At 38.8% G+C, this 17,685-nt stretch overlaps 1 protein-coding gene across 1 annotated transcript in view; it reads right to left on the bottom strand.

Moving 5' to 3' along the window:
* The window catches only part of LOC105451690 (vacuolar protein sorting-associated protein 13B), a 19,335-nt gene extending 2,330 nt beyond the window's left edge, over positions 1–17,005 (bottom strand). Inside the window, exons 1-39 of the mRNA XM_011692295.1 lie at positions 16,317–17,005; positions 15,645–15,724; positions 15,435–15,564; positions 14,975–15,152; positions 14,816–14,894; positions 14,535–14,710; positions 14,321–14,424; positions 13,930–14,179; positions 13,666–13,853; positions 13,378–13,587; positions 13,166–13,304; positions 12,915–13,032; positions 12,699–12,841; positions 12,435–12,607; positions 12,187–12,363; positions 11,811–12,099; positions 11,550–11,712; positions 11,075–11,465; positions 10,819–10,954; positions 10,506–10,673; positions 10,215–10,432; positions 9,910–10,126; positions 9,644–9,848; positions 9,129–9,306; positions 8,692–9,018; positions 8,405–8,608; positions 8,175–8,290; positions 7,745–8,096; positions 7,494–7,613; positions 7,284–7,403; positions 6,901–7,164; positions 6,195–6,821; positions 6,027–6,122; positions 1,931–5,507; positions 1,314–1,718; positions 1,047–1,223; positions 787–957; positions 520–713; positions 98–439 (exon numbers count right to left, since the gene is read on the bottom strand). Coding sequence (XP_011690597.1) covers positions 98–439; positions 520–713; positions 787–957; positions 1,047–1,223; positions 1,314–1,718; positions 1,931–5,507; positions 6,027–6,122; positions 6,195–6,821; positions 6,901–7,164; positions 7,284–7,403; positions 7,494–7,613; positions 7,745–8,096; positions 8,175–8,290; positions 8,405–8,608; positions 8,692–9,018; positions 9,129–9,306; positions 9,644–9,848; positions 9,910–10,126; positions 10,215–10,432; positions 10,506–10,673; positions 10,819–10,954; positions 11,075–11,465; positions 11,550–11,712; positions 11,811–12,099; positions 12,187–12,363; positions 12,435–12,607; positions 12,699–12,841; positions 12,915–13,032; positions 13,166–13,304; positions 13,378–13,587; positions 13,666–13,853; positions 13,930–14,179; positions 14,321–14,424; positions 14,535–14,710; positions 14,816–14,894; positions 14,975–15,152; positions 15,435–15,521 — 11,079 coding nt within the window. The 5' untranslated portion in view covers positions 15,522–15,564; positions 15,645–15,724; positions 16,317–17,005. The remainder of the gene's footprint in view (positions 1–97; positions 440–519; positions 714–786; positions 958–1,046; positions 1,224–1,313; positions 1,719–1,930; positions 5,508–6,026; positions 6,123–6,194; positions 6,822–6,900; positions 7,165–7,283; positions 7,404–7,493; positions 7,614–7,744; positions 8,097–8,174; positions 8,291–8,404; positions 8,609–8,691; positions 9,019–9,128; positions 9,307–9,643; positions 9,849–9,909; positions 10,127–10,214; positions 10,433–10,505; positions 10,674–10,818; positions 10,955–11,074; positions 11,466–11,549; positions 11,713–11,810; positions 12,100–12,186; positions 12,364–12,434; positions 12,608–12,698; positions 12,842–12,914; positions 13,033–13,165; positions 13,305–13,377; positions 13,588–13,665; positions 13,854–13,929; positions 14,180–14,320; positions 14,425–14,534; positions 14,711–14,815; positions 14,895–14,974; positions 15,153–15,434; positions 15,565–15,644; positions 15,725–16,316) is intronic.
* Positions 17,006–17,685: the final 680 nt, after the last annotated feature.

Genomic DNA, 17,685 nt, shown 5'->3' with positions numbered 1-17,685 from the left:
CCCTCCCCTCCCTCCTCTCTCTCTCTCTCTCTCTCTCTCTCTCTCTCTCTCTCTCTCTCTCTCTCTCCCTCCCTCTCCTTCTCCCTCTCTCTCTTACCTCGTGCTCAGCCGGTGATAATGGTCTGCTCAATTGTATTGCTGTTGGTGGACAATATAAGCACAGCATCGTCGATTCCGTGATGTGATCGACGCTTGTCAGTTCTTTCAGCGAGAATATCCGTTCTACGCTGTCCTCCGCCATGTTAACGAGTAATAAAGCCTGTCGCGTGAGGACGAGCGTCACCGCGCGATTACTGCCCTGATGAATCACGTAGTCTGCGCTGGTCACGTGGAGGATGCTGTCGTGGCTGTGATCGAGTAAAGGCGACAAGCGCCAGGTGTATCGCACGGATGTGCTGTTATTGCCGGTGGTGTATTGCACGACTGGCCTCTGACGTGGCTGCGGAAAATGCACAAAAATCGGAGTAAAATGTGGAACTATCGAAACTGGAAGGGAAGTCGTCTGTCGCTCGAGTTTACCGTGGGTAACGAATTCCATCCGGCACCTTGCAACAGCCCTTGACCCGTGAGAGCAACCAACTCCGCGGCACCGCTCAGCGGCTTCGTGACGACGCCGACTAAACCGAGTCCAACCCCGGTGACTAGACTTTTGGTCGTAGCCTCGCCCGACCACACTTGCTGCAAAGGATGGTGCGCCAGGCCCGCCACGGCCGCTGGAGTTCAATAATTAACAATTAGCTAATTTGCGTTCTGTGTACCTGTGAAATAATACTCGTAAGCAATTACCGAGCAGACTCATTCCGAGACCGGTTAAGCCTTGATAAAGTCCCTGCGCCATGCCTTGAGGACGCATTCTGCGCGACTCTTCTTGTCGCTGAAGGTGTTCCTCGTCTAACGTTAGGCGATCCAAGTTCCGTGCGACGCTAGACGCCAGTTTCGTTACAGAATTTACAGTGCCTGTATACACGAATCGAGATTCGTTAATTATATGTATTCTCTTTGAGAATGGTATTCGGAATGACGAAATTAACAGATTCTACACACACCTGCTGTGACGTGTTTCATCAGGCTGGCCGACCCGTGTGTAATTCCAACGATGAAACCCCACGGGCCTTGCAGCAGCCCTTGGAATGGCAGTGAAACAAAGTCTCTGAGTCCGGATCCAAGCGCTTGCGCCAAACCTCCCGGTGATCCGAGTATCTCTAACGATCCAACTACCCAGCCTGGTAAACAGATGTAACGTCATTGCCTGCTTATATCAAATTAATGATGCACGTAAAATATAATATTTTACATATGGACGTATTACCAACCTGCTCCGAATATGGCGCCAGATAAATAATGCATGGTAAGTGCATTACCAAGCCTGTAAGGAGTGGTCAGCAAGTTTTTCCTTTCGAAGGTACTGAAATATAATGGGGAATGATCCAGAGCGACGTAGAGTCGCATAGAAGTGTGAACGCTCAACAAAATCGACAGCGGTTCTATCACGAAGTTCTGCAATTTCAGTGGCTTGCTTAAGATTTTCGAATCGATCATGATGTAGTCTGGTATGTACATCGCGTTCGACGCAGCTATCGTTTGCATCTTTTTAAGACCGTCACCCAATACCAGTCGCGGTGGTATCATCGAAGTCGCGTAATCTAATAATTGCGTTATGTACGTGTCTTCGATGTATGCACTAATAGGCGCAATCTTCATGCGATATTCCTTTGATGCTGCAACAGAGAGAATTTCTATTATTATTATTATTATTATTATTATTTTATCATTATTTCTACTATTATTATTATTATTATTATTTTATTATTATTTCTACTATTATTCATGAAATAAATTTATATCTACTTAAAAGAAAACATTATTCGTTATCTAGATATTTCTCTTTTATTGAGACAGATGTATAATTTTGCAAATATAAAATACGTACCTATCATACTTCCATTTATTTCCCACACGTATTCGATGGCTATCAAAGAATCTTGTTTGATCTTCTCCATATTCGTCATTAAACAGTTATTACTGTAAAATGCCATATCTCTGTTCGGCAACGGATTCTGATTTATCAATACCACGGGGAAGTCGAAACCTCCCTGATCGAACAATTGATTGTCTAACTGCAAGTCGCCTATGTAACAATAGAGATTCATAAATCTGGCTTTTAAGTTTACGGTAACGACCAAGTCTGTCATGGAGAGACTGGCCACTTCGATCCTCTGTGCGTTTTCATTGATATCGTGAAGGATAACGATAGTACACGCACGCAGGTAAACGATTTCAGAACCTTCCTTCGAGTTGGTCGAGTTATTAGCGTCGTCGATGGACTTCAAACGATTCTCGTCGGTGCGAGTTTTGGTATCCGTCATCTTGGGAATCAATTGCTTCGAACCCGAGGCGGGCGTTTGTTCCGTCGTCAAGACGTCCTCTTGAGCTGAGAAGAAGCTCGTCAGCGACGTCGAGCTACTCGAGCTTTGTACGTACGGCAACAGCTTGTCCTCTTCCGATCTCTTCAGTGGCGTAGGATTATTGTACCCGGCATCGTGATCTCTCGCCGCGCTCTTCTTTCGCAGCAATCTGCTCCTGATGTCCTGGGCGGATATCTCAATTTGGGAGATCGGCACGATGCTTATGTGAGTGGTGTAGCAGCGGTTGTGCATTATGAGCTTGACATCGCCGTACGACGGTAGTCGCAGGTACTGGTCTATCGGTGTGGACGACAACGCGGACAGATTTACGCCTCTCGACCACTTCAGATTCGTCTTCCCTGCCGCCTGATCGTTTTGCACGGTGGAAAATAGCAGGACGTTCGACGCGCTCGGAACCGCAGTGTCGGGCAGCCTGTTGCTGACGCAGGGAAGGGAGTAGTGGGACGTCGCTCCGCTGTCGATTTCACATACCCACGTGAAATGAGAGCTGTCCGATAATATGTCGCTACCTCTTTCGTCGGCTTGCCCCAGCAGGATCTTGAAGCCGCAGGCGTTCTCGATCAGCAGCTGCGGATGATCGTCGCTGTGTATCACGACGTACGTGCTGCCCTTGTCCTCCTGCGTTGTCACGATGACCGGCATGGTGGAGGAGCCGTTTGGTATCACGACGGACTTGCGGCTCATAGCTTGGTCCACTCTGATCGGGCAGGACCACCTGTGGCCGAGGCTGAGAGATATGTACAGCACTAGCGGCTCGACGTTGCTCTCCGTGTGCAACGTGTACCACTGCACGATCGGCGTGCCCTGCCTCTGATCCTCGGACGGCGAGATGTTCAGGCTGCAGGGAGTGAGGTCGTGCGGCAACTGGAGATCCCGCGCCTCCTCGTGCACCGCGAGCGTGGCCACGCACAGCTCCTGCGCCGTCAGATTCGCGATCACGTGGCTGCTCGTGATCCGCACCAGACGCATGTCCTCGTGCATGGAGGAGCCGACGTTCAGGATGGACACGCTCGTGCCGCAGTCCACGGACGTCCTGATGTTCCCGTCCACCGGTACGAGGCCGCAGATTCGGGGCATGTAGAAGCTCTGGCTCCAGTCGGGTCGCGCCAGCTGCAACGTTTGGGACGTGTAGTAAGTGTCGCCGATCCCGACGCCCACGTGGAAGGTGCTCTCCAGCTTGGGCGGCGTGACTATGCCGTAGTGAGGGATCTGACAGAGCTCGGTGTCCTCGGACACCAACGAAATGTGGCAGCCCAGCGAGTTCATTATGAAGCACCAAGGCTGCAGTTCCAGCAGCAGGGTGCTGGAGACCAGCCCGGCGTCCTGGTATTTCACTTGCACGTGCGTCTGCGGCTGCTCCGCGGATATCCATTCCTCGGTGTCGTCACCCTGAAACGGCCACTTCACCTCCTCCTTCCTGTCCTTGAGCTCTCGCAGAATTTGATCGATGTCCTCGACCTCGGGTCTTCGGAAAAACTTCCGTTGGTCCACGGAGCTGTACGAGAGCGGCACGTAGGGATTCGACGCGGAGATCCCGGATTCCAATTGAAACGTCAGCTGATGGAAGTGCTCGAACGTGCCGGGGCAGTACAGCTGCTGGCACTCGCCGCGACCGTTCACCGTCGTGCTGGACAACATCTTCAGAGACGGCGTTTCCATCTGTACTTTGACCGGTACCGGTAGGTGCGATCTGATCATGTAGAGCGGACTCAATACCGCAAGGATTTTCATCTTGTCTTGTATCACCTGCGTCACGATCCGTACCCAGATACTCAAAAATTGGCCGCGTTCTTGCAGAGGTACTTTGACGAGCCACGGCTGGCCCCACTTGATGTTGGGCTGCAACGGGATGTCTCCGGTCCAGGATAAGTGCGTCAAGTTGGTGAAACGTAGCCGCATAGCCATCTTTTTGCTGTTCTCGAGCACGATGGACGATGGAAAGCTCTTGCCCGGTATGGGATATACCTCCTTGAAGACTGTCACCTTCGAGCCAACTTCTTCCTCGTATTTCACCAATTTCATCTCAAAATTATCCATCAGCTGATTGGAAATCACGAGTTGCCCCGAGAACGTTACGAGCTTCTGCGTGGCGGAAAGCGACGTAACGCTTACGAAGACCGCCGTGGCAATCATCGAGTTATTAAATTCTATCACTTGGACTCCGTCCTTGTTGACGGGAAAAGGTCGGCTCCAGACCCAGGCGTTCTCTTCGATCGATATCCTTATCATCTGATTGCCGATCTGCCGCCAGGAGTAAAAGTTACACTGCCTGCTCTCGAGAAGTATACTATCCCCAGTGCCGCTTTGACCAAAGCGTATAGGTATATTGCTATCGTTGGCTATTACGTAACGCGTTAGGACAATCACGCTCTTCTCCTCCTCGTCGAAAGACGCCAGCCACAAACGCGTGGAGACCGCGAGAGTGTGAGTTATCGCTGGTCCCAATTTCAATGTGAACGGATTGCACGTCAACGATGAGTCTATCTTCTCCGACAGCGACAGCTGAAATCTTCCCTCCAGAGCGTCCAGCACTTCCTGCATAGTTAAATGGCTATAGTCCAACACGTGTATGCTCAGGCTGCCGCCGATGTCGAGCAATATGGAGTCGTCTATCCATTTGTTGAACACCAGAACCGCTCCCTTCTGCTCCACGGACATGAAACATTGTATCTCGGGAATCTTTCCGTTTAAGGTATACTTGTCCAGTGGCGGTGGCAAATTGTTGTATACACTTGTGTCAATATGATTGTACAGAGACACATGGAGGACGCCGATGTTTAAGGCAATTTGTATGTTCGGTATTAACAAGGGATTGAAGTAGGAGTCGATGCGCAGGCAGGCGGCGAGAGCACGAGCGGAAACGATGCTTTTCGAGAGCGGTCGTTTGCCGTTGGACACAATAACCACGCGCCACACGCAAGCTACCGCTCGCGCCGGCGCCTTCTCCGGTAGATCCAATCGGTAGGAATCAGTCTCCGACAGGTAAAAATCCGCGTAACGCTGGTACGACATGTGACTATCGCTCCAGTACTCGAGAACGCAGGGAACTTTGTCGATGTAATTACCGTCGACATCTGCCGCCTGTAACGGAGAGAATTGAGAGGATAAAAATAGTTTCGCAGTTTGGAAATAATTTGGAAAATAATATATCTCAGGCATAAAACATTTTTTTTTCAAATAATGAAATAAATGCCTTTGAGTAAAAAAATAAATGTTTTATGTTTAAGCTGTGAAAAAATAAATAAATAATATAAGAATATTGTGCTCTAATATAATAAATCAAATAATGAAATAAATGCCTTTGAGAGCCGACACAGTTCTTGTGGCGTAAATGTTCCTTCATTATAAATTGCAGTTTTGATCAAAATTGATGAGGACCCAATCCAAGGGCCGAAATGTCTATTGCAATTTATAATAAAGAACCATTTACGCCACAAGAACTGCGTTGGCTCTCAAGGGCATTTATTTCATTATTTGATTTATCAGATCCTAATATTCTGATATTATTTATTTATTTTTTTTGTAACTTAAACATAAAATATTTATTTTTTCAAGCTGAATACTAGTATTGTTTAAGATATTGTGAGCAACATCACTTACTTCAAATGGAACAGGAGATATATGTATCCTTGTTAACATGCGCGGTTGTGGATACCTCCAAGCCATCGCTTGCTGAGGATAAACAAAAAATACCACCTGCAAGAAAGAAAGAGAATTAAGACTTTTTGATTTCGGTTTTATTTGTAATTTTTATGTAATCTAACTAACTTGATACGGAAAAGGCAACTCGTCCGCGGTGCCATCGACAAACTGGAATGCGCCAGCCTTGAGATCATCCTTGTAGTGTTGTTCGGTCGACAGCACAATTTGTTTCTCGTTTTTATCTTCGCTCGTAGATAACGAGGTGAACTCGCTTAGCAGTAACTGGCAATCGTGCATAACCATTTTCATAATTTTTATCTGATCCGGTCCGAAGTCGAGATACAGACTCTCGCTGTCTGCCTGTATTTGTATCTGTGGAATGATCTCGCTATTGTACGAAGACTCCCAAAGTAAACAAGTCGTTACGTTGCAACACCATGGATTTAACAGCACTTTGATATTCCCATTTAAGATAGCAGACACAATAAAAGAATCTATGGACAGATTTAAGTATATCCTGTCTGGTCTCAGGAGCGTCGACAGGTTTCCATTTAACGTTGCTAAACTGGTAATAATTTCCGCCCCGGTGTCAGTCTTCAAAGACAATACAATCTGTCTTGTATTTAAATGCAGATCAGGTACACTGAATTTCCTCGATCTTGTCGGCGCCGCTAAATTTTGAGAATCTGTACACGTAGTCTCCATCTCTGCAGATACTTGCGCAACGTCGTCGTCAGCAAAACACGATAATAACTAGAATAGAACAGATATAATGTAGATCTGTTGAAAATACACATAAATATGTTATATAATATATTCTTCGTTGAGTTACCTTATTCCGTACGTCATAGAGTTGATTGAGCCTGGATAAAGAAAGATGTACTTTCGTCGGTCGTCCCATTTCAATGAAAAACTGGCGGTTTTTGCCTAGAAGCACTTCAGATTTCACTGTCGCAAAAGAAGGCGGGATACCCGTGTCCGGATGTGGCTCGCCATGCTTCGTTTCTATCATATAAATTTTGAAATCCTTCTCGGTCGGTATCGCGTTTAGATTTTGTGCGTCGCCAAGCGCTGTCGTTATATCAAAACAAGATATCTACAAATTGTACAATAATGTTAATTGAAATAAAATATTTAAACTAGTAATAGACCATATTAATATATTAATTTTTTGTATATAAAAGTATTTGTATTTGTAAGTAAAATAATACATACTTGTATCTTTTTAGATAAATGTTGTTGAGAGAGATAAATATTTGGCTGATTGATCATTAGATAAAGTAATGGCTGTTTCACATTGTTATTATCGTCTTCACAGTCAGTTTTGTGCATATCCTGAAAACAATACTCACATATATTAATATTACAATATATATTAAAACTATAATTAAATAAATTAATTTCAATATTATAATTATTACTCACTATATTATCCTCTAAATCAACAAAAGTACTTTGGACTTCATACAAGATAAATGTTATCTTTCCACAATTTACTAAAAATTCAAACGGTGGAAGTATCATAGTTTCAACTATGGGTCTTCCCTAATAAAAAAAATTATTTTAATATAACTTTTAATATAATTTCTAAACTAAGCCATTTATATGTATATATATATATATATATATATATATACATATATATATATATATATTATATATAATCAATAACTTACAATTATTGTTGAATGCATGCTGGACATTTCAAAATCGACACCACTGTCTTTTGTAAAATCGATTTCTGAATCATCTGACGTCTGTTTCAGCCAGTTAACAGGCTTAATGCTTTGAGATCCTAAAGGAAACCTTTGAACTATGATATTAGAATTATTTTTATCATCCACCCTCTCGAAACTTCCAGAAAGTAACGTTAAAAATTCATTATTGAGCGTCGATATTAATTTAATTTGATCTAAATTTATTGTCAATTCTATGTCCGTGATGCAGTTCACTTCGACGGCGCTTCCACAGACTATTGTGTCTCCTTTAAATGTGACAGCTGGGGCAATAATCAAGCAGAGATCAAATCTAGAATTAAAATTAGAATACAATAATTATATCATACAGATTTGTACGCGTGTACATTAATTGTATAAATTTTATTACTTTGTTAATACTGAAGACGTTGAAAAGTATGGATCTAGACTACTGCCATTCCCGAGCTTATTCCACTCCAATGCTGGATTCTCGTTCATTGTATATAAGTACGATTGAGACATTCTCTGAAAATAACAATGCATCGGTTGTATCAAATCTGTATTAACGTTTCAAGATATTTTTTAAGTTTTAAGTATAAAATATCTTCTTAAAAAAAAATAACAATTTTGATAGCAAACCTTATTAATGCTTAGCTGATAGTTCTTCCAAGTGGTGGTATACGCACACACTCCTTTAATACTAATTTGATATTGACGGTCTTCTACAGCCGAGCCTGGTACGTTTAATATATTTGCTCGAGCAGCAAGTTGATATATGTCGGTTCGCAATGGAATTCTGCAAATAGGATTTTCCGCATCCGGCGTAATACGAATCCCGTCCAGCTGTACGACATACAATATCCATATAAATAAGTTCCAATATTATAAGGCTAATAAAAAAATTATGCGAAAACAAAATGATCTACCTGAAGCATCAGCAAATCGTGTTGTAATTTTCTCGTATCGGTGAAAGCCGGCATCATGAGACGAAAACCTTTGAATTCCAAATGGATCAACGGCAACGATTCGTTATTCAAGTTGGTTATGCCAACTAATGGTGTAGCCATGTTTTTATTACGGATGGATTCTGCGCTTTTCTCAACAGATGACCCGAGGCACGTAAAAGGTTTCACCAATTGAGCATATTTGCTAATTACGCTTATTGGTAAGATAATGTCGACCATCTGCATTTTGATGAGTATCTCAGAAATGTAGCCGTTCGTAGACAACGTAGAGTCAAGCAGCAACTCTTTCTAGATATTTGCGTATTAGAAAGTCATTAATTTCACAGGTAAATAGATGATCAATATTTTTCATTATAATTTAAGCATAATTGAATAATTAAGGACAATGATGGCCGTACCTTTTGAGGCTTGTAACGTTTCTGAGTGCCCCAACGTGTGTATACATTTCCGGACTTCGCACGGGTAAGCGTAAAGCTTATAAAGCCAGAATCATCGCTTTTCTCCAAATTGTCTTCCCTTCCACAGAGTACCAGCCCGGCATATTCACCAACGTCCCAATTTAATGCATGTGGAGCTCTATCGCAAATATAAATGTACAAATTAATCATTACGTAATAATAGAAATATTTTCCAAAATATTTCTTGCTTAATATGCACAGTCGTGGACATATCGGTTGAGACACTTTTTTTAATAGGTTTCAAAGCGCACTAATATTTTGCAAATGCAAACCACGATTGGTGTATTGTCTTCAGATTAAAGATAGTACACCATCGTGATTCGCATTTGCAAAATATTAGCTATAAAATATATATTATACATATTAAATATATACCAAAAATCTATGGAAAAAGTGTCCCAATCGATATATCCACAACTGTACATATAAATAAAAATTTACGGAAATTAATTTACCTAACGTAATGGAATACCGTAGCTGTTGTTATTTTACTCTTTAACTGCATGTAAACCGATTGCAAATCTAAAGATGTTATAATGTCTTCCAGTTCTAACATTAATTTTAAGGAAGGCGTGTCCTCTTGTCCCATAATGTACAATTTAATTGCTACTTTTGTTATGGTCCACTGAATCCATGCCGTTACAACTAAACCATCTTTTTCTGTAAAAATTTACATATTAATGACAAAAACAAATATAATAGATAAATATATTCAGCTTACCGTGTCCCAGATCATCTTTCGACGTAGACATAGTCGAATTGGTAGTGTCTTCTTGATACATTATTTGAGTCGGAGTGGACGGAGTTTGAGGTATAGCGGGAAGAACAATTTGCATTTCGTTGCTCATTTGTGGTACAATTACGTTGTCTCTCCGGGAACCGTACAAAGTTTTTAATATTTTTATCATATTTGAAACTATACTGCTCATAAAAATAACCTGAGGGACATAAATTGCACGTAATGTAATTTATATCCTTTCGTTGACGCAAATGTTGGAAAGAATAGATAAAAATTTTAATTAATACCTGGTCCTCCGAAAGCGAAATAATGATAGGCGAATTATCAATGTGTACACAAACGCTTAGAGCCGTGAGTGTATTTAACTCAGTCGCAGCTGTCTTAGTTGTAAGGGCTACTGTAGCATTTAGCGTAACTTTCTTTATGAAGTTCTTTTGTGTCTGCTGTTGCAAAGTGTAACAATGAAAATCGATAAGACTTAACGTCCATGGAAAACTTTGCATTCCTGAAATAGTAATAAGTTGCACTTTCTCGTAATAGCGCAATGTTTCTCTTGCTCAAGTTATAGATAAACTTACGATGTGTCCACATGGATTCCGGTAATTTAGCAGGCAGATTCTGTAGATATGGGCTTAGCATCTCGGCATTCAGATTGGATGAATGGACGAGAAGGCTTGGCAGCTTTACTATCATTATTTGTAGATCTTCATTTTCCATTAAGGCTCTGTCTTTGGCCTGTTCTATGCCTTGTAATACATTTTATTAATTATTATATGCTATAACTGTATTAATATTTATTAAAAGGCAGGAATCATCGACGGTAATAATGAGACTGTGAACAAATCTAAAGATTCTCTTTTTTTAATCTAACATAGCAATTGAAATATTTACCATCAGCCCCGATACCACTCATTGTAGCAGATGGAATGTAAATGATAATATGTCCTATGTAGCCATTTAACACAAGACTGCACCACCACGAATAGGACTCTGTTAATTTGACCAATATCCCCGATCGCTGTAAATTCTAGATCATTTATTTCTATCTTTAATATGCCATATTGTGTTAAAAAGTTCAATAAGCAGTAATCGATCGATATGATCGCTGTATCATGATATAAATAATAATTTCGAATAATTTTAATACCTGTTGTTCCGCTTCCATTTTAAATTCACTTAACTTCCTTTGCGTTTCATCATTTCGTAGCGTTTTCGATTTTTCTGTCACAGCTGATCTCTTTTTCTCCTTGTCCGACGAACTGTGCACGCTTTCATGTAGACTGGGAAACGTCTTTTTTCGCGTGCCCGTATCAGATGATGTACCTTCGGTAATCAATTGTTGACTGTCCGAACGCAATACATGTATACTTCCCGATTTGTGATATGTGGCACGATATTCCAGCCACTCGAAGAGAAGTGGATCTAGGGAAGCTCTGATCTCGGAAATTTTAAACGAAACGAGAGATGGATGTGTTTGCGTTTCAACGTTTTTAGGGAACTGGACTACAGTAGACAACAGCGGTACATTTCCTGCATCGCTAAGAATATAAGAATATAAAATTCAATTAGTCAAAAAGATTTTCTACACTTTCTAAACTATACGCTATTATATATATACAGACCTGCTGTCACGATTTTCTGGACCCGAAAGAATAAAGGCTTGTTGAGAATCGTTGAGGGCAAATATTTTTATAGAATTTATATTCACTTCATTCGATATCGTGACTGAGGATGATACATTCTTGCAATTTATATTTTCCAGATATAACTCTAAGTACACCGGACCTGTAATGTATAAAGACAATTTTATAGTTGTACGTTTTTATGATGTAAAAACTGAAAATTTATAAAATGATAAAATACAGTGTTTAATATTCCCATACATTTCTCTTGACAGGCGTCGTTAAAGAGGGTGGAACAGATAAGTGGGTTCGTTGTATCTGTAGGATTAAAGACGGAATTCACAATAGCCGTTGCAGCCATTAATTTTGCCTTAGTTCCCGTGATAGTAATACTGTCCGATTGAAAGGAATGTGACTTTTGAGTCATGTCTATGTCCCGCCAATACTGAGGATATAACAATATTTTTGAAGAAGCTTCCACCGAATAAGGCATTACTATTGAAGTATCGCAAGTTTTCGTTAAGTGGAGTTGACTCTTCACTCCAATCACCTACAAGCATTTCAATATCAATTTTAAAAATATAATAATAATACATAATAAAAAAATATTATGGCAATATTATGAATAAAATCTCACTTGTATATCGGTAATCGCATGGCACTGAGTGAACATTTCTGGTAATAGCTCCGTTAACTTTGACGCACAAGCTACGAGTCTAAATGGATACATAGGCTGTACTACAGTGGCAATTGCTTCATCGCATTCGACGCTAACAAAAGGATCGTCTGTCAGAGCTGGCGACAATGGCGTAATCTGGAAAGGACATTATTTATAAATATTTCTAAAAATGAAATAAGAAAAGGTATATAAAAGAGATACCTTACCCGAGTTTCGATAATTTTACGTTGTCGTGGCACTCCTGTAATGCAATGATCTGCCAACTGTAGCTGTAGTGACGCTCTTTTTAACACAAATTTTGTTTCTGTCATCGATACGTTTTCCCTGAGTGCTTCATATTCTTCCAACGTAACGGGAGGCAATTCATCGATAAGAGGATCTAAAATTTAAATTTAGATGTAGCTTCTATTTACAATTTATAAGAGTTTAGTTAAACCAAAATGCGTCTGTATTGGGGTACGCATATTTACCTGGTTTCATTACAAGATAAGGATTATAATCGTATTTTGCGGCAGCTTGTTTGATGGTATCAATACGATGAAAAATCCCGGAACATAATCTGATTGTTAGATCTCCAGTGACATATCTTACTACTCTGCGTTCCTGAAAATTGCTGCAAAAGGTAAGTTATTTGTAGGAATTCTTTTTATGTTTGGCGCATAGTTCTTTTAAGATTTTTCAAACACCTGTATTCAAAATTTGATCCAAATTCGAACAATTTTTCAGGCATTATGTCGTCGGGTAATTCCACATAATAAACATAATCCATCACAATCGCTGGACATCTTTCTAATAATTTGTCAACTAAAAAAAGATATAAACTTTATTAGTGTATAATATAATATTTTCTGTGTATAATATATATATATATATATATATATATATATATATATTAATATGTATATATTAAATACATTTTAAATAAATTATATTATACCCGTAACTGTTGTCAAGTGCTGATCTATTCCCTGTTTATAATCCCGTTTCTTCCCCTTATTTTCCGCGGCTTCTTTGTCAAACAATGAATCTTTCACGTAATCAGTATTCAAGTTCCCAGCTGTTACGTAAAGAGGCGGCTATAATAATAATTTACTTCTCAGACATTCCATATTTAACTTTGTATCTGACAATAATAATGAAATACTTTACCTGTACACCATCAGCAACTTCTACATGTCCACAGCTGCAGATTCCTCGTGGATAAAGCTGTATGCACGCCACTCCAACTTGGAAAGTCGTCATTGAAATTCCTTGAATTAAAGTATCTATCACAACTCCGTTCAATCGAAGCGATAAAAAGGATTTGTACCTAAGTTTTCGAGATTTATAAAATAATTGCTCTTTGACACTTTCAACAGTCTGCAAAAATGCACAAAATTCAGTTGTTTCACTTCCATAATTATTGCAAGAGAAACGATTCTTGTTGAAGTATATTACCTTAAATGTTAAAGTAGCATCATCTATATAAACACCTAAATGTACAATATGACCAGAATATGCCATTTGTTGTTCAGCAGTCCAATTATTGTCCCAGTCAACGGGTAGGACAGATGACACTATATCCCAAGCCCACCCACCCCATCCAACTGCATCCGTGGAAGTCCCCGCTACCTGATTTGTATCATCTGAAATGTTACATCTGTTAATGTCATATATTCCCAAGATACATGAAACTTAGACAATACTCAAGCAATATTGAACCTTGTGCAACATCTTCTCTCTCGTCCACAGTAATGGAAGATTTTTCCTTGCTTGGTGGAAATTGCTTCGTTTGTAACGCCATTACCAAGGCAGACAGTCTCAGGAGCATCGGTACTTGCTGTTCAGTCATACTAAATTCCATTTTCTCACAATGAAGATCAAGCCTCGTGATCGATGCTCTCTTCGAAACGTTGTTGTGATAGTTTATAATCATTCGGATTGTCATTGAACATCGATACAAAACAGGATCCTGTATAAATTAATATCCAAAAACATCTTTTTACAAAATCTTTTATACAAAATATCTAAATCACATCTTTACAATATAAGGCATCTTTTTCATACCTTCTCTCACAAAATAAATGCCAAAATATATCTCAGAAATGTCTACCTGATATATCTCTATCTTTCCTGATGCATCCATTTTATCTAAGCACAATGTCAAGTCTTGGATGGTAATAACTTTCCTAAGCATTACTTCTTGAGTGTTGACCTCTAAACGTAAATTAAATGTATTAAAATCATGCATTTTAATCACAAGCATACTTTTATGTTAATAAGACGACTTTTAGCACTGTAATGGACTATACGTTAAAAGTAAATACCGGCAAAAGCTGGCTCCCATTTATTGTCGACAGTTTGCATACTTAAAAATCTGACATTTATGCTAAGCACAATATCCTCCTCCACGTATTTCAAGATGAGATTGTTGCAATGAATGGTAATATTATTAATAACTTTCGTGACTACACTTTTGATATACCCAGGTGGAGCTTCCTCTCTGAAAGATTAAAAGTGACATTTTACGCATACATTTCTAATAAAGCAATAAGATTTTAATATAGTTTCTTTATAAAATTTCAGATTGATAAAAAACAATACTTACTGTATCGACTCCTTCTTCTTTTGTAACGTCGTTGGATTGGTTTCTGTGGTATTTTCATCTTTCAATTTTAAAATGCACTCTATAAAAGAGAGACAATGTATTAATATATCTTAAAAAAAATTTTTTTTAAATATTATTAGATATAATATCTCTATTTACCTATGGTATTAATGGTAACAACTATTGGCTCAGACGTAATTTTTACCCAGGGAACATGTATCAATAATTCATGTATATGGCCACTAACAAAGACAAATGGAAGATTCAGTTGCTCCTCTAATACCTCTAATCGTAGATCCAGATTCTGAAACGATGCATCTCCACCCCACAAAGATACCTGAAAAAAAATTTTTTGCCATAAAATATCTCATAGAGTTATTTTGTTTAAAAAATCATACTGTCAAGTATGTTTGCAAAATATATCACTAACTCATTTGATACTTTGAAACAAGAACAATCAAAGTTGTTTTAGCTTGAAAACACAGTAACTATTTTACACATTTCTTTATCCTGTTCCAAACTATTGATATTATAGAAATGAAAGGAAACAAATTTTGAGAAAATATAATTTGCAGTAAAATTAAGTAATACTTTTCAAAGTATAATATGTGTATTATACCTGCGACTGTTCCGGCTTAAAATTTTTTACATATTTCTCTACATAGCTGAGAATCACTGGTGTTATATAGGATTCCAATTTAAACATCGTGCTTGGTGAAGCAGAACATGTAGCATATTTTTATAATTCCCTTAATCAAAGATATCACCAATTGTCTTATCAGGAACTCCTTTTTTGCTCTCTCATAATAATGACATATCGTACGATTACCATTTCTTTGTGTTCAACGAAGTAGCAGGCAACAATATGAAATAAATATTATATGTCTTGATATAGACATGTAGATTTGTCTGAAAATTGAAAAATAAACTCTGTATAAGTATATATATAAATATAAATATATATATATATATATATATAGATCATTGTATAAGATTAGATTAGATAGGCTAACAACATTGTTCAAATCATTATATAATATACAAGCTAAAGTAAAACTCAGAAGACATTTTATTAAATTTAGAAAAATTATGTTTAACAAATATACATGTATATTAACAGAAATACATGTTTGATAACAAAAACTGCATTGTTTTTAATATGACAGATCAACCAGAAACAATTTATAGGAACGTCAATCGTACGGGAGATACGATTGTGCGAATTTCTTAAAAAATTGTGTACTGACGTGAACTTGACATAAAACTGTATTTTATCGTCGCGTGTTAACGTTTACTCGTATGATAATCACGCGCGGAGGAAATAAATGGGTTAAATGGAATCATCGTGAGGCTTAGGGAGGAAAACAAATTTATTCGCAATTCTGGGCTCCTCAAACGAATGGAACATCGACGTCTCGTTGCAATCCTGGTCCAGGACGCGGTTACAAAATATCGCATCTCGTGAATATCGTATCGGAGAATCAACACAGCTGATTCGCACCTGCCAGACGACGAGCCATGCGGCTCCCACGAAGACACGTCACGAAACTGTTACACGAGCCCGTTTCGCGCCGCGTACGCAGCGGGCGCGGCGACAGCATCGATTCTCCTGTTCTCCGCCGGACGTAACTTTCGTAATTTGAAATTATTCAGCCTCGATCGTGGAGCTGTCCTGCGATCCGTTCGCGCATATGACTTTTCCGCTAACCTCAAATGTTTGCGTCGCGTTTGCGCCCGAGCCGTCCCAGGTAGACAACAGGCCCCGCCACGGCATTGACGTGAAGTTGCACCAATTGCAGGCGTACTCGGAGCGTGCGCGTGTTACATCTGAATATTTATGCATGACATGACTGTGCGCGCCGTGTTGACATAATTGTTCATATACTGACGTGGACAACGAAATGGAATTTATAAGTATAAGCTCTCAAAATTGTAATCCTCGGAATTCTTGATTTAGCGGTCTCAGCCGTCTCGATCGCATGTTCTCTTCAATATTTTTCTGATATATATGTTTCGAGAATTCAAATTTTTGCATTTCAAATGTTTAGACTTAAAACTTTTGGCATTTTAAGAAATGCCATCTTTTAGCTGATTAAATATTTGTTACGCATACTTCTAAGAATTTAAATTTTAGCGGTTTGCAAAATACAGACGATCGGAAAATTGCAAGCGATGTCGATAATTATAGATAAGATAATCAGCTACATTATCGACATTGGTATTTTACGAAAAAAAAAAATATATACATATATATGTATATATTTAAAATATCAAAAATCGATACACAAAAAAGCTATCCGCGAACAAAAGAGAGGAATTTTTTTCCATTTTTTTTGTTAATATTTTTAATTATTTTATTATTATATTTTTAAATTTCGATAAAATTATTAAGTATTATTATTCTAATACAAGTCTTGAAATTATATTAATTTAAGAAAATCGCGATATCTGTTAGAAGTTGCGTAAAAATATAATATATATATATATATATATATTAATTATTGTATTTTTGTTATTTGTAAAATTTATAATTTATAATACGTGTACATACTGTAACATGCTCTTCATCAGCTTTGCAAAGAAAATCGCTAATAAATTTTCTAATAAAAGAGAACAGAGCAAAAAACATTATTATAATTTAAATTTTATCTTAATTATGAGCACGGCGGTATCCATAATCTAATTTTAGGGAAGATTCATGTATTAAAGCGGAAAAGTAGAATATGGAAAAGCAGAAATCAATCAAAAGTTTTATGGAAAAAAAGGTCACGATGAGCGCGCCCATGCAGGCTTTTTTCTAACAGGTCATATAATGATATCATAATAAAATCATTATGACTTTTTTATGATATCTGTTTTCATTTTATCAT

The sequence above is a fragment of the Wasmannia auropunctata genome, unplaced genomic scaffold, assembly GCF_000956235.1.
Source record: "Wasmannia auropunctata unplaced genomic scaffold, wasmannia.A_1.0 LD336047.1, whole genome shotgun sequence".
In the NCBI taxonomy this organism is placed as follows: Eukaryota; Metazoa; Arthropoda; class Insecta; order Hymenoptera; family Formicidae; genus Wasmannia; species Wasmannia auropunctata.
This window is presented reverse-complemented; position numbering and strand designations above follow the sequence as displayed.